The sequence below is a fragment of the Dermacentor silvarum genome, chromosome 8 (genome assembly GCF_013339745.2).
Source record: "Dermacentor silvarum isolate Dsil-2018 chromosome 8, BIME_Dsil_1.4, whole genome shotgun sequence".
NCBI lineage: Eukaryota > Metazoa > Arthropoda > Arachnida > Ixodida > Ixodidae > Dermacentor > Dermacentor silvarum.
In genome coordinates, this window is record NC_051161.1 from 116,801,492 (window position 1) to 116,818,688 (window position 17,197).

At 50.7% G+C, this 17,197-nt stretch overlaps 1 protein-coding gene across 2 annotated transcripts in view; it reads right to left on the reverse strand.

The window, feature by feature from the left end:
• LOC119462363 (piwi-like protein 1) overlaps nucleotides 1-9,345 on the reverse strand; it is a 55,492-nt gene extending 46,147 nt beyond the window's left edge. Inside the window, exons 1-2 of one of the 2 annotated variants that reach the window (XM_037723706.2) lie at nucleotides 9,016-9,345; nucleotides 2,551-3,177 (exon numbers count right to left, since the gene is read on the reverse strand). In XM_037723706.2, coding sequence (XP_037579634.1) covers nucleotides 2,551-3,177; nucleotides 9,016-9,237 — 849 coding nt within the window. In that variant the 5' untranslated portion in view covers nucleotides 9,238-9,345. Of the gene's footprint in view, nucleotides 1-2,550; nucleotides 3,178-3,554; nucleotides 3,665-9,015 lie in introns of those variants that run through there. The other variant, XM_049671809.1, reaches the window with a different exon arrangement.
• Between the last annotated feature and the right edge of the window lie 7,852 nt (nucleotides 9,346-17,197).

Sequence of the window (17,197 nt, forward strand, 5' to 3'; positions counted from 1 at the left end):
TTAGTCGGGCAACATTGTGGGTCCCGTCATGGTGCCAGACAGTTAAATTGAGAAAAACTTTCGGTATAGGTGGTGTCCCAATCCAGACGTCTTTGACGTGTTTCACGCTGCTGCAATCGCTTCGGCCGCATCCATCAAGCAAAAGCATTGCCTTTAAGATATGCATCTGTTTATCTAGAGGGCGCGACCACTGGGGAGTAGATCTGGGCACCACCTATTCAAGCTCATCAGGGTGCAAGAAGATTATTTTGAGCAACATTCCTCTTTCCGCCTGCTGCTTATCACGGTAGTATGATGCCCGAACGCAAACATATTTCAGTCAAAGAATTGGAGCAAGCGTTCACATTTGTTTATTTTTATTTTCCAACAATAATTTGGGGTCTCCAGCAGAGCTCTGGCGTATGCTAGAGGAATTTCTGCATATCGATAGGGACAATGAGACGCGGGTATATGGTAGCCCGCGTATCGATAGAATAGTTTATGAATGCTTCGTAAACTAGCGTGTTCCCAGACATTTGTAATCATTTTGCGAGTTTACAAGCATGCTATTGCCCCGTGGATGTAGCTGACGCAAAACACATTCGCGTTGGCGCGTGAATGACTGGGCACGCTTGTCGCAGTATACCGAATACGCTTATCGACATCACCAACGCCATGCGTTACTGCGCCCCACATTCGAGGTACGGTATGAACCCAGTCAGGTTTCCACTGTAGTATTTTAGTGCATTATCATGTCTCGATTGGCACAAACATATTCACGCACACTGCCCATTTGGCAGATGTATTCTTTTCCACACAATAGGACCTGACAGTATTCAACGGACAACCTACACTTATAACAGGCCAGCATATGCTTAACCATGCACTATTTACTATTTATGGTGTGTGTGTGTGTGAACACAAAAGATCACTGGGGGAAACATTCATATGTATATTAAAGCGCATTCTTCATAATATGGGTGCTTGCCGCTTTTCATTGGCACTACAGTTCTTTGTTACCAAAATAATCTGCTGGTCAGAGAAATAATAGAAGCTTTTCACATTAACAAAATAAAAAAGTGTTGTATCAGTCAACCATATGTTCTACTGAGACATCGTGAGGGCACCGCTTTGAAAGAGCACTGGGATACATTTGTTCATAAAAATATATGTGATAGGGTTGCAACATTTAGAAAACAGTTTTAGATTTGTTGCCCATGTTTCACGGCCTAGTGCGCACAGGTATATGAATTTAAAAGTGCTTTAATCTTGCTTTGTCTATCTTATTGTTGCGCGAAGGCACAATCACAAAGAAGTTACACAGACACACGTCACAGCGCCTAACGCCAGAGGGTGCGCGGTTAACAAATATGAAGTGTTTGTTGCGACACAGATTCAGCCGATAAGCATATTCTATAGGGTTGGAGGAATTATTCTCACCCAAAAGATATACTGCGCGGCAAGCTCCCTCACAGAAGGCGTGGGATTTCATACTAATATCTATTCACCGCCAAACCAGAGCCGGGCTGGTGGACGGGGTGACGAAGGTCGCCGCCAGCTGGACGCCAGCATAGCCCCTTCAGCGTAATCTCGGCTCGAATTTCCCCTCTCCTCATCTTCAATAAAGTTCATTTCCGCCTCCGTGCTGTGCAATAAAGTTCCAGCGAGTTCAACGAGTGTCGTGCTTCCTTGTGATATCTCTGCCTTGTCCTGTTTAGTGTGCTCCTTCACCAACACGATACGATGATTAGTCACCAACTCGTCCAACTTTCCACATTATCGTTGTTTCGCGGCAGAAAAGCCGTAATGCGAGGTATTTTTGTGGTTTTGGCTTAACAAGTAAAAAATGTAGCACTTTGAGGCAATGGCGCCGCTAGACCGCCCCTGATAGATACCATTCATGGTAACGGAGTTACAAGCAGCGCAAGCCATATTGTCGAGATACGATTGCTGAATCCAGCCATGTCCAGCGAACACTTCTGCAACAATTCAGTGCAAAGCAGTTTGTTTTCCACAGACTTTCCACTTACCATGTTGCCTAACTTATGTTCGCTCGCCCTGTCTAGCAGACCTTCCTCCATAGATGTGCAGTGCCGACAGGCAGAAACTATGTTTTCAAAACCTGGAGCCTACGCACTAGCACACATGCCTGCACAGCCTGATTTACATCGCGATGTTAGTGCGCTCCAAGCACACTCAAATATGTCCCCTGATGTGTGGTACTGTAGCAGCTGTGAATAGGGCAACAATATGGCATCCAAAGCATAGATGATCACAAGACATGTCATGCAATGCGCAGTAACCTCCCTCCAAGTTGCCTTTGTCATTTCCACACCTGTACTACCACTTTCGCTCTGAAAGAGTTCAGAGTCGCGACATGTTCGTTTAAAGATGCGCTATCACACACCGCATGAAAGTTACGACTATCGTGCAATCTTTATTCGTAATAACTGAGCATAACTGGGATGGCTATAAGTGGGCTCAACTAATGCTGCTTGTTTGTGTTTTATACGTCACCACCAAGAGGATCACACACAGTGCGACAAACTCTCAAAGCTGTCGGCAACCCACCTTATGCACTGTGTCCGTGACCATCATGACGCCAGTCTCGTGCTGCCCGATGGCCGTGACCAGCCCTTGCCAAAGCTCGAGCCCGTGCTGCGGAATGGCCGACACGGCGCGCTTGTCAAAGAAGTGCCGGTTTATCTGCACGAAGCCCAGGTGCTCGAGGTTGCGGCGCATCTGCGTGTTGAGCAGGCGCAGCACCTCGGGGTTGTTTGGCGCCAGCTGCTGGACCCACTTGATGCGGATCACGATGGGCGCGCCGTCAGTGTGCCGCTGGGAGTGCAGCTCCAGTAGGTCACGCTCGAGCCGGGTGGGCGTCTTGAGGTCCGACATGCCGTCGAACACGAAGCAGCGGCCGAATCGCTCGCGGTGGTCGTTCATCAGTGCACGCCGCACGCGGCTCGACTCGACCAGTGGCAGGAAGTCGACGTGGTACTGGTGCACGCACCACTGGGGCAGCGACATCAGCCGGAAGTAGTTGGCCAGCAGCCGGATGGGGTTGCCTGTGCGGCCACACTTGTCGGTCAGGTTCGCGGGCCGCGTAGCGAGAATGGCCAACTCTTCGCGCCGGTCACGCCGGGCACCACGGCCTGCCTTGGCATCTGGACTAGGACCCACCATGCCCGCCAAGTGCTGCGAGGAGGAAAGGGAAACGGTTGTCTCAAATTATGTGCGACTCAATAAATGTTCAGATGCATACAATCGTTTCTTATGTCTCTAAACCGCTGAATCCATGTAAAAACTAGTACAACATTTAGGGCAATGAGGAAAGGGCAGGCACAGGGGCAAGAAACCCTGTTATAAGTTGTATAATTAAACATGGAAATGGGGCCCTGAGCCAATCTGTAAAGCTTAAAATTGGTAAATATGCGACACGCATCTTCGAGAACTTTGCCCTGAGCAGACACCTTCTGCGGCATCCATACGCGCTGGTATTTCATGGTCACGAATAACCAACTAGCCAAAATTTCAGCTCTAGTGAAATACGCACTTTAATAACAATGAGTTACCTTCACACGAAGAAGACAAGCAGTAGCAAACTTGGCACAGTAGAGACTACCAACCAACTTCATCGGCGACTTTGCTGACGCAGGTTACACCTGCTCTATTAAATATAGTAAATAAACTGGCTTGAACCAGTAGCCTTCGAATATATGGGGTGAGAACCTTTAAGTTGCACCGAATTAATTAAAAATGGTTGTTCCAGATAACCTAATTCTAGTGCTTGAGATGAATGGCGTTGGGAGCGTCAGCCTCAGCGTCACTAAGTGAACGAGCGAAACAGCGAAGAATAAAAGAGCAAACGCGGAGCGTGAGATGAAAGACGCGAGCGGCGAACGGCAGAGACCAATGAGAGCGCCCCCTTCAGAGACGTGTGCGCGGGAAACATATGTCGTGCGGACCCGCCAGACCACTCGATGCATACTCGTATGTGGTCTCAGCCGGACCGCTCGTTCTGTACTGTCGTCTGCTCGGATCAGCTCTCGCTTGTTTGGTTTGGTTGGTTTGGTCTCGATCGTGCTTCTTTCGATTGTCATGGTTAGCGATTGTTTTCAGCATGAAATGCTTTTAACTCTTGTTGTCGGCGGCCTTCATGAGACCTTGAGCGACAATGCAGAGCCGTTATCCGGGCACTTCAGGCGATATTAGCGCGAGAACGAATACGACAACATCCGGGCATCCTGTCAAAACATAAGAAAATACGGTCTGGCCCCCTACCCCTTGTACAGGACCGCATTGGATACACTGGTTACTGCCCAAACAAGTTCCAAAAAATGGTGCTTCCGATTTCTTCTCAATGTTTGATATCACTCGAGCCATAGCTTATAGAATTTGGCATTCCCAATAGCGACGTTCAAAAGGCAGATACAGCGCACCATACACTTGATTGTCATTTTTTGGCGCTGAGACAGGGTTGCCTATGCTAGTTTCAACGCCCGCGGTCCGCGAGTTGCGCGGCGCGGGTTTTGCGCCGCCTATTTCAAGAGATGGCGCCACGCTGTTTGAAGAGGCCGGCAGCATCCGGTGCACCGCGGATGGTTGTTTGGCCGAGACGAGACTTGCAACGAGGTTCAGTTCAAAAATAGGTTCATTTAGGCTCAGTAAGCTTTCAGGCCTGCGTCGCGGCACCAATCTTATTTGCCGGCAGCCATTTCACGCTTACATCTACTCTCGATGACGGGAGAGCCAGCACTTTATCATAAATGATGAGTCTAAACCAAGACGTCCTGATGGAAAGAAGAAGTAGTTTAATGATTGGCGAAATGCCAGACTAGTGCTTTGAGGCAACAACAACAGCAACAACTAGTGGCGTGTGACTCTGGGCGTCGGCGTCGCGAATCGACGTTTGCGGCGACGAATAGACGTGGCCGCTTCTTGGTGACTTGAATTGTCTTTTACCATCTTCTTCAGGATGAGCCTCTCGTTCTTCATCATAGGACAGTCATTAGCCGTCGCTTCATGATCAACGAAGCAGTTGGTACATTTGACAGTCTCCGTCGTGCAAGTATCACTAGGTGTGAGCCGCCGCATCGACAGCAGGATATTTCGTTTCTGCTGATGGAAAGGTTTTTGGAGACAGTGCGCAATATCCGATTGTGTACCTCAAAACCGACCCTGAATACAAGGACGCGGAGGTGACACCCAGTACCTCATTCTCCTTGACTTTGGAACGTGGCGACGCCGCAACCGAAGATAGATCACACCAACATGATTATGTTTTGGGGCAACGACGTCGTCATCTTCGTAAGACACCACTCGCGTTAAGAATGAAAGACGAAGAACGTAAACTAAGCGCCGACCGGTCAGCAGACGAAGAATAAAGCACGTGACATCTCGCACCCACAGAGAGGAGGCAAGATATTCATGCTGTCACGTGCTGCCCAGCGGCTCGCCGCCAGTTGGTGTGGACGCTCTGCCGCAACTGCGTTTTAACACCGGCGGCGCGCCGCGCACGTTTTACTGCTAGTATGCATGATGCTTTCTACGGCGACGATAGCTCCGATTGACCGCTGAGGCCATAAATAAGGCATGCGACGAGCGCGTTAAAACAGAGCGCTGCATGAGCGGAGGTGTGTCTGCGGCGGCTGCTCTGACTCGCGCCCACGCCTCATTCGCGCGCGGCCTCTCGCGCTCTCCCGAGAGAGGCAGCCGTGCCACATTCAATTCGTTTGCAACGTGCCGCACGAGACACATTGTTCGCGCCAGTCAATATATCGCGAAGTGAAAACACGCATAGAGCGGCGCTCAAATTTCGCATTAGGGAGTATCATAATCGTTGGTGAAATTTAAATGCAAAGCATTTCTTGCGAACATTTGCTACTTTGACCGTATCTATCTATCTAGCCGCTTCTGACTTTGTGCTCCCATGGTCGTTTCGTTAACTTGTTATGTACCACAATTGACATACCATGACAAGAGTATATGGCGAACATAAATGATATGTCATGACATGAATATCATGGCATGCGTGTCATGTAGGTCATGACAATGACCCAGCGAAAAAGTTTAACACTCAATGGGTTCGGACGTGGGTACTAAGTGAAGGAAACACTACAGGATGCTGGTAGAAGTAATACTCATGAGCATGACAGAGCAAAAATGACAATGACTCAGCGAAAAAAGATTAACACTCGAAAACCACTGGAAGGGGCTCGGACGTGGGCACTAATGGAAGGGAACACTAAAGGACCATGGTATAAATCATAGTCATGAGCTTGACTCAGCAAGAATGACAATCACTCAGCGAAAAAAGTATAGCACTCAAAAAACACTGAAATGGGTTCGGACGTGGGTACTAAGGAAAGTAAACACTAAAGGATACTGGTAGAAGTCTTAATCATGAGCATGACTCAGCAAAATGACAATGACTCAGCGAAAAAAAGATTAGCACTCAAAAACCATTGAAATCGGTTCGGACGTGGGCACTAAGTGAAGAAAACACACAAGGATGCTGCTAGAAATCATAGTCATGAGCATGACTCAGCATAAATGAAAATGACTCAGCGAAAAAGATTTAACACTCAAAAACCACTGAAATGGGTTCGGACGTGGGTACTAAGTGAAGGAAACACTAAAGGTTGATGGTCGAAGTCTTAGTCATGAGCATGACTAAGAGGCCTAAAGGTCTCTTAGGTGTCGCTAAAGGGATTCCTGAGGATTCATGACATGAATGTCATAACATGCGTGTCATGTAGGTCATGAAAGAGCCGCCTACGTCTTCGTGCTCTCATGGTCGTTTCGTTAACTTGGTAGGCTACCCGCCCTCTGCTTCGCATAACATCGATTCCCACAGGGCGTGGGATCTGCCGGATTTTTTTTCAGGGGCTTTACGAGGCACGTGTTTCCAGCACTATTGCGTCCCTTCCACACCATAGTACCAGCACAGTGAGAACCCGACGAGCGCACAGCGGCAGAAGCGTTTCATCCTAGCACTAAGCATGAACGCACCCCCGCACGCTACGCACACACAACACACACAATCTCGTCAGCGGTGACACGCACGCAAGCAGACCGTCAAAAAACAAAACGCATAGTGCACCCTTTCGATCCCTAGCCGTGAAACATTGTAAACGCGATAGCGTTAAGAGAGAGAGAGAGCCCCATGTCGCAGAAAATCCGCTATCGACGTCAGCGTCCCCATGAGCGAAAAATCCCGTATATGTTTAGGTATATGTATATGCCACTCCTTGACACGCGGTATACGCGGGTTATATTGCCCCACCATTCTATGACTAAAGATGCTAACTCCTTGTCCTACATTCTTGACAACGTTATTCCTCAGAATTTTTAGAATGACGGCCCACAAACAAATCACATGAAACACCTACAGCACGTACCTTTTTTGTTAAATCTTCTCAGACAAATAATAAAAGTGCGAAAAAATCATAGTAACCTGAAAATAATTTTTTTTCGCGCGGCTGTTCACCACCTCCGTGATCGGACCACGCAAGAGGCCGTGTTTCTACCAAAAAGCTAGCCTTCGTGTATACCGTGATGGCCGCCATCGTTTCCCGGTAAACGTTAGGATTACATAAGTGGCACTTGCCGGGAAGCGTGAGAAACAGTCAGTGGTCTTTGAATGCTATTGCGTTCCACTCTTAAAGGCGAAGCTTAAGCATCCTACAAGAGGCGACGCTTAAGCGTCCTCCAAGTAATGCCCTTCGAGTTCCGTGATTTTAAAAAAAAATATTTTTTAAGCCATGGAGTGCAATGGGCGACGAAAGGCATTTGTGACGCGTGCTCCTTTAGGAAATGCCACTTAAAGCCGAACACCAGTATTACATCAGGCAAAGCCGCTATTAACGCTGTACAACCACCACAGAGCAAGCGCGACGCCAACAGCCTTTTAACTAACGCAGAGGAACCCAGCAAGAGTGACACCTAAGTGCCAAATCCCGAAGCTTCTATGACATCAACGTTGAGGCAAGAGTTGAGTGAGAGTGTATGTAGAGAGAAAGGGGCGCTCCAACGCACCGTTACTAGAGGTAATCTAGTAACGGTGCTCCAACCACCGTCTCTGTAAAGTACAGCAATGGCAGAAGCCAGAAGCAGAGGCGGTTTCGCGGAGTAAAAAAAACAAAGAAACAAAAAAAGCACGTCGGGTGTACCCCATACGTTGCCAACTACCCGCGGTTCACCCAATACACAGCAAATATGTTACCACATCATTCATGAATGCTGCACAAAATCGCCGAACAACAAAGCACAAAGACGTATTTCGGAGACGCGTCGCGATCGCGATCGTGTGCATCGTGTGCGTACGAGTACGTACGCCGTGGGCGTCTGCACGGTCGCAAAACGCCCCCATGGGTCTTGACGCGTCTCTCACACTAATTCAGAGTTTCAAAAGAATATTGTAGGTTACTCGATGTATTAAACACGCCATTGCTGATACACGCAACCGACGTTTCTAGACGCGCGCCATTAATGCGAGGCTTCGTCGCGCTGTAAAACAAAAGAAACAATAAAGCCGTCAGGCGTATCACATACGTTGCCACCTACCCATTGTTCACCCAATACACAGTAAATAAACGTTACGACATTATTCGTGAATGCTGCACAAAAGCGCCGAACAACAAAGCACAAAGATGCGTTCCGGAGACGCGTCGCGATTCACATGTGCATCGTGTGCGTACGAGTACGTACGCCGTGGGCGTCTGCACGGTCCCAAAACGCACCCATGGGTCTCGAAGTGTCTCTCAAGCCAATTCTCTCAAACTAATTCAGAGTTCTAAAAAAATATATGGTAGGATACTCTGTGTAATTAGACACACGTAATTGCTGTTACACGCAACCTGCGTTTCTAGACACGCGCCATTAAGGCGAGGCTTGGTCGCGAGTTGAATGGTAACCCTAGCTAACACAAATCGCCACCAATTGTTCAGTCCAAACGCTCCGTTAGTACGGCGTGGACGCACCAATTATCTACGACGACCGGACCAAAAGAGAGGAAGTTGCTCAATTTCTTACCGCAACGGCCTGCACCGCTTCTCCGGTGATGCTCATCCTATCCACGGACGCCGTGAGGCTGCTGACGTCGGACATCGTCGACGTGACCGACAGCGGCGTCGGCATAGGTGAAGGCCGCGACAACACGCTCGTTGCTGGAGACTGCGGTGCCGAGGGTTGCAGTCGTCCGCGAGAGCGGCCCCTAGCCCTACCCAGAGGTGGTCCCTCGCCGCTGCCGTCCATTGTATACTGCTTCTCTTCTATAGAGTCGGTAAAGATAACCTGAAGAGGTGTGATTAGAGCCGGCGCCGTCCTCCGCGCAGTGCTGATGCTTCCGATGAACCACGCTAATGCGTCTAATCCACCGATGCTCACCCAACGAAAGGGAGCATTGAAGTGGCGAGGAGTAAAGTCCCTAGATTTTCTGCTCTTTTTAAAGATACAAAAATATCTAGGGACTTTAGCGAGGAGGGGGCCGGAGGCAACGCAGAAGACGGCGCAATTGCATCGCACGTGCTAGGGAGCGTTCGTTCATGGACGCGGTTCTCACACTAGCCTGTGCACGTGCCACGCAGGTTGTAGCGGGTAAAGGTTGGTATCGTCATGCATTTTATCGAAAAGATCTCCATTGCGGTTCAAGGTCGAATTGCTTCAATAGGACGGTGCTTTGGGGCGCTAGCGTAGATAGCGTGGCGTTGTGGAGGGGGGGCACCGAGCGCTGGAAAGCGAGCGCGGCCCTCTTTGAAGCACTGATCAGTTCCTTTAGCTCGGAAGTGCTAGGCATGTAGCGCTGCAATATGTGTACAAGTTGGCCCGTGTATGGGTGCACTGTCTCCTACTTCTAAAGCCATGAAACACGAATTCCGTCAGTGTTCTATCGCGGCCGACACATGCGTCCGAGCCGGTGTATAGTTCGGTTGCCGCCTAGACGGAGACGTCCGAGAAGGCGTTCGTGTCGAAGGCCACAGAGACAGAGGAGTCCGAACAGGCGTGTGGTGCCAGGAAGTAGAATCATAGAGAAAGAAAAAGAGCGGTAGAGTGAGTGAGTGAGTGAAATAACTTTATTGAGGTCCAGAGAAGACGCAGGGGAGACCCCGCGCCACCCGGCTAGTCCCACGTAGGGACCGCCAAGCCGAGCTTGACGGCCCGATCGTGGGCACTCTGGACGGCCAGGGTTTGGTCGTTGAGTTCGGGGCTGCCCAAAAGTGCAGCCCACCTATCCTCGCTGAAGGTGGAGCCGATGACTTCACACTCCCACAACACATGGTTCAATGTTGCCGTTAGTCCACAGGCAGGGCAGTCCGCACTGGGATACCCTTCAGGGTATATAGCGTGAAGAACCGCAAGGTTAGGATACGCACGAGCTTGTAAAAAGTCGAAGGGTGGTAAAAAGAGTGGTAGAATCGTCTATTCGCATTAAACGCGCTTCTTATAGTGCTCGCGTTAACAACACTGCGACGCCACAGCGACGCGCCCGGCGCTTTATTTGGACAGAACAGGCTGCATGTAACGAGTAAAGTCCCTAGATATTTTTTAGCAGAAAATCTAGGGACTTCAGTAACGAGCTCTGCTGGGGCTGTTTCGCTTTTGTCGGAGTGGGCACCATGGCGTCTCTGGTTTGTGTCTATCGTTTGTAACCGTAGACGAAGCAGCAGCACAGCCTCAGTAAGAACGCCTAAATGGCTGGATAAGTAGCAGCGTTCAGAACGGTGATGGGATGGCGGCGTAGCTATGTAGTACCTATGTGATATGTTATGTACAGTGAATATGAATAAGCGTTTACTGCGCCACGGCCGCTGGCCGTGACTGCGCGGTCTCTACCATTAGCCGGGCTTCCAGTTGCATCGTTAACACGTACCACTGAAGAGCACAGTACATCGCTGGGAATGTGCGAATATGCGTACTAATAGATGCTAGCTGCTCTTCTCCGTCATTACTGCGCAACGGCTTCCTAGAACGCTACCTCGAAGCCTTCGTACGTGGGTTCTTGCGTATTTCGCGCTGCCCCTTAAGGGCAAAGTTCTGATTGGTGTCGCAGAAGTCGCGGGGCGTGGTAGCGCTGTTTAGTGTCGCAAGCTGGCGGCTGGGCGTGAATATTGTAACGGATGGGATGGATTTATTTACAAGAATGATGGATGGTTAGCGTAGCGCAAAGGACAGGACGGTCATCCAAGCCCAACAGGCAGCGGCCAGCTCCTCTCGCACACTTCTCCTTCCTCTTCCTTCGGCTGCGCCATGCAGCGTGATAATTTCTCCGGGGGCAGACGAAGCTCTTCGAGCGAGTTACATAGCCCGATGGTGGTACAGTTTAAGTCGGGCGACGTGCACGACTTGCGTGTTACGTGACCGACGGTTGTGCGAAGTCACTCTTGCGATGACGTAGGTCACGTCACTCAGTCGTTTCAGTATGACGTATGGGCCAGTGTATCGAGACAGAAACTTCGTGCACAGCCCCTTTTTCCGCACAGGTGTCGAAAGCCAAACAAAGTCCCCAGGAGCATATGTGACGAGCACATGTCGAGCGTCATAACGAGTCTTGGCACGATCTTGAGAGGAGAGAGTCCTGAGGCGGGCCAGTCGAAGCGCTTCTTCGGCACGACATCAAGTCTGGCCTAATGAGTAGTCATCATGTGGGGACCAGGGAAGGATGGTGTCGATAAAACTTTGGGGGTTGTGAGCATAGAGGAGAAAGAAAGGCGCATAGCCGGTGACTTCGTGCTTGGCAGTATTGTTAGCGTGCGTAACAAATGGTAAGATTGAATCCCAGTTTTTGTGATCGGTGGAGACATACATGGCAAGCATGTTGGTCAGTGTACGATTCGTGCGCTCAGTGAGTCCGTTTGTTTGCGGATGGTAAGGGGTCGAATGCCGGTAATCAGATCCACAAAGACGTAGCATAGTTCTTCAACAACGTCCGTAGTAAACTGCCATCCACAATCACTAATCACAAGGCGTAGAGCACCATGGCAGAGAATGACGGAGTACAGCAGGAACGATGAAACGTCTGCTGCTGTAGCCGAAGCGAGCGTCGCCGTCTCAGTGTTCTGGGTCAAATAGTCTACACACACAATAATCCAGCGATGACCGGAAGTAGACTTTGGGAAGGGACCTAGCAAGCCGACACCAACTTTTCAAATGGCGCGGTCAGTGGTTTAACTGGCTGCAAGGCACCTGCAGGAGGCATCGTTGACTGCTTATGGCGTTGACAAATGGCACAGCTGCAAACATACTGCTTCACCGTCTTCCAGAGCTTGGGCCAATAGAAACGCTGGCGCAGTTGGTGAAGTGTCCGAGCAAAGCCAAGGTGGCCTGACGTGATGTCATCGTGCATGGCATGAAGTATCATAGGCTTCAACGTCTGGGGAACCACGAGCAGAAGTGGAGCGCCTTCAGCAGAATAATTCTTCTTATACAATAAATATTGAATGATAATGAAAGGTGAGCCGCGTGCAGGTGACCGAGCGGCGTCAAGAATAGCTCGAATAGAAGGGTCATGCTGTTGCTCACGCTTGAAGGTGGTGGCATCAGGAAACTCTGCGGAGATGGCAAGGAGGTATTCATCTAAGTCATCGTCAGTATCTCGCGTGCTTCCTGACGGAAGGCGAGATAAACAGTCAGCATCGGTGTGACAACGACCACTCTTGTAAGTGATAGAAAAGTCGTATTCTTGAAGCCGTAATGACCACCGAGTTAATCGGCTAGATGGATCACGTAGTCCAACCAACCAGCAAAAAGAATGATGATCTGTCACTATTGTGAAGTGGCGGCCGTACAAGTACGGTCGAAACTTGTAGGTGGCGAAGACTACCGCGAGGCATTCCATTTCTGTTATGGTGTAATTCCGCTCAGCCTTGGTAAGAGTACGGTTTGCGTAGGCGATGACTTGTTGGCATCCGCAATGTATCTGTACGAGTACAGCTCCAACACCCAGACCACTAGCGTCGGTGTGAAGCTCAGTTGGGGCCTCTGGGTCAAAGTGGCGCAATATTGGAGCTGAGGTGAGCAGAAATTTTAGTTCACTGAATGCGGACTCACATTCAGTAGTCCATCTAAACGGTGAGTCCTTGTGAAGGAGTGACGTGAGCGGATGAGCTAGGCGTGCAAAGTCCTTAATGAAACGGCGAAAGCACGAACATAGTCCCAGGAAGCTGCGGAGGGCTTTCACTGTCTTCAGCTGGTTGAAGCCACGAACGGCCGCAAGCTTCTGGGGGTCTGGGCGGATGCCTTCTTTGTCGACGAAGAAACCCAAAACAAGCGTTTGGTGTTCGCCAAAGTGGCACTTTTTGGAGTTTAGTATAAGTCCAGCTCGCCGTATGCAGTCAAGCACAACTTCGAGTCGTTGGTTGTGCTTGTGAAATTTCTTGCCGTAAATGACAACGTCGTCCAGGTAACACATACATATTTCCCATTGAAGTCCCCGCAGGATGGTGTCCATGAATCGCTCGAATGTCGCCGGAGCATTACACAAACCGAAAGGCATTACGTTAAACTCGAAGAGTCCGTCCGGTGTTACGAAGGCAGTCTTCTCCTTGTCTGGCGGGTGCATCGGTATTTGCCAGTAGCCTGAGCGCAGATCGACCGAGGAGAAGTACGAGGCAGAATGTAAACAGTCAATGGCGTCATCTATACGTGGCAGAGGATACACATCCTTCTTCGTTACTGCGTTTAGGCGTCTGTAGTCGACGTAGAATCGCCACGAATCGTCTTCCTTCTTGACCAATATGACTGGAGCCGCCCAGGAACTATTGGACTCCTGGATGACGCCTTTCTGTAGCATGTCTGTAACTGGCTCGGCGATCACTTTGCGCTCGGCAGGAGAGACGCGGTACGGTTTCTGTCGTATTGGCGACGCTGTTCCAGTATTGATGAGGCGTTGTACCCGGGATTGCGGTGGTGGCTGCAGACGCTCCTGAGCAAAGTAAAACACATTGGCGTTTCCTTAAGATGGTCAGCAAGGCATCAGTCTGAGTTGGGCTCAGATCTGAACTCACAGTGGCCCTGAGAGCACTGGGTGAACCGTCCGTGGGCGTACACTCGGCGAAGGAGGAAACAGGCGAAGCAGTGATGACACATACTGGTGCTGCGTCGATAAGCATGGCAGCAGTGGACCTCTCCGGCAGCAGAAGTGGCTCTGATGTCGTGTTGTAGGCGGCCAGACTGGCGCAGCCGCGTGAGAAACGCACTAGACAAGAAGCGATGGCGATTCCCCGAAAAATGCAGCGCTGAGAAGGGGAAACCACTGCGTCGCCGTTGATATTTTCGCTAGATCTAATGGGGAGAATACGGGCTTGGCCGGGTGGAAGAACAAAATCTGCCGCTGTGACAAGGTGGGGCGGCGAGGAATCGGCAGCGTCAGAGATCTCGCTGTCCGTAATATCTATAAGTGGTTGTCCGCACGAAATGACAGCAGATGTAGATGACAAGAAATCCCAGCCTAAGATGATCGGATGAGCGCACGACGAAAGCACAGTAAACTGTATATGATGGCGAATTCCGTCGATGAGGACACGAGCAGTACGCTGTCCGGTAGGGTAAATCGGATGGTCATTGGCGCCACATAAGATCGGACCAACATACGGAGTTTGCTCTTTGCGTAGACGGAAGCATAGGTCGCGATGAATAATAGAGATGACGGCGCCAGTGTCAATAATAGCGTCGACAGAAACACCTTCCACACAAACAGCGAGTAAATTAGTCGGGCGAGCAGGAGGAATTGGGACAGTTCGCAAACAAGCAGTTTCTCCTCTAAAAACTGCAGCGTCTAGTTTTCCGGATGGTTGTCGAAAGAAGTGGAGGCAGGACGCAGGGGCGATGAAGTACGGCGGAACGGAGACGGAGAACGACGGCGGGGTGAGCGAGAAGATCGGGACATGTTTTGGGACAACGGAGGTGAGGGCGAGCGACGCGACGAGGATATATAGGGTCCTGGATTGTAGGCGTCCGATCTGGGCACATAGTCTCTCTCATAGGCAGAATAGCGACGTTGTTCATCATGCTGGCGCCGGCGACAGAAACGAGAGATGTGACCACGTATGCCACAGTAGAAACATACTGGGCGGGAAGGGCGCCCGGTAGAGTCGTATGCTTGCACGAGGGCCTTCGCTGCCATCGAGGCCAGGTGGTCGCAGACAACGGTGGCAGGTGCAGATGGAGCCCAGGCCGCGAAGCAATCTCGGCGTAAGAAGGCGCACAAACAGGCGCAAGGGACCGGGCATGTGTGACACTTGGCATGGACGCCAGTTCTTCTTTAATGATCTCGCGCAAACTGGGAGGAGGAGCGCGCAAAGACGCAATGGCGGTGTTGGCCGGAGCATGGCTGTGAAGCTCCTCGCGCACAATGATACGGATGAGCACTCGCAATTCGTCGTTGTCGGTAAGGTGAGCGTCGCAGGAGGCGCGTGGAAGACGAAAGGAGCAGACCGTGGCAAGTCGTTGGCAAGTCGTGATGATGTCACTAACGGAAGTGGGGTTCTGAATAACAAGGGCGTGAAAATCAACGGAGTTGATGCCCTTCAGGATATGGCGGATACGTTCCACTTCGGGCATGTCACTTTTCGGCAGAGAGCCAGAACGTCTGCAATGTAAGAGGTATAGGATTCCTCCGCTCCCTGGATGAGGGTAGCTAGCTTCTGTTTCGGTACTTCGGAGCGCCCAGCAGATGTGCCAAATATCTGTAGCAGCTGCGCAGTAAATGCTGGCCAATCCAGGAAGTCGCGCTCATGGTTGAAAAACCAAGTTTGGGCGACCTGCCTCAGGTAGAAGGCAACATTGCGGAGCTTATGTGACTCGTCCCAATGGTTGCAAGCGCTCACCCTGTCGTACTGGTCAAGCCAGTCTTCCACGTCTTCGCCGCGAAGGCCAGAAAAAACCCGAGGGTCGCGTTGCGGTGCGGTGACGGACCAAATAGGCCCAGCTGGTGGAGCTGAGGTGGTGGCAGCAGTGGATGCGGTGGTTTGTGCCATGACTGGTGTTGGCGAGCACAACCGTCGACCGGGGTGGAGCTCCAGGGGTGACCGGTAGAGCAAGAGGACGGGGATATCAACGCACGCTCCACCACTTGTGAGATGACGCCCGGGACGAAGGCAGGGCTCTTGTATTGTCACACAGTGCTGGTATCGTGCTGCGACACTGTTATACTTCTTTTGACCACTCGCGTCTTGTCGACTCGTACCGCGTGCGATTTCTAAGTCGCGAGCTTCGCGTGCTTACCACACTCCTGCAACGCAGTTTACTTCTGGTTTGTCATTGCTCGTCAGAAAAGTCAGGAGTACCGCGCGTTTGCGACCGAAGCCTTTACACTTCCACTGTCAAATGGTACTTCTACGGTGGCGCAGAAGCATTTATAAGGTTATGTATTTCTTGGCACACCTACTGAATCCTCTCGTCTCTGGTCGCCATTTCGGTGCGCATCTGTTCCATAGCAGGTACTTAATTGTTGCAAAGCGGTCGCAACTTGCTGTTGTAAAATTTGACCACCCTGTTCCTTCTCATTGAATCTTCTTTTCAATTCTTGCACATAGGTTTCAAGGTCCTGTTCGGAACATATTTCCTTTTTTGCTGTTGGAGGATTTTTCCTAGGGGGCTCTGCCATGTTCCTTCCGCGGCCTGTGGATCCTTTGGACTGCTACTCGCCCGCAATCCTCCGGTATGATCAGATTAGCCACCACTTCCTGCTCCTTGTCATCGAGTTTAGAGCGACGGATTGCAGCTATCTTCACGCCTCGACTAAAGTCAAAGAAATGAAAGAGCACCGTACCTTGCATTTGATTCACGCACCACGAGTCCTGCTCCGACCAGCCGATTCCGGCAGCCTCGACGAGGGCCTGACTGATCAGTGGGCCCGACGTGCTCTTATTTACGGCTAGACCTTCCCAAGGCCTAATAATCCCCTTGATGCCTTCTTCCAGGAACCTCGGAAGATTCATAGCGATCCACGGTTCAGCCAATTCCCTCCTAACTGCTTTAGTAGGACCGAGTACGGCCCCACCTGCCATTTTAGCTCTGGCTTCCCCGCCTCCGACGCGGCGCGGCGCCATCTTGGCCTTCTCCTTGGAACGTTCGAGAAGTTTCCGTCGGCTCTTCGCGTCAACCTATTCCTGGAGCACACGGACCCAACACCTGTCATAATCTTCCGGATCGAGATCCGTATCTTCGACGGTCACCTCCATGGACATGGTGGGTCCACAAAATCGGCGTCAGACCG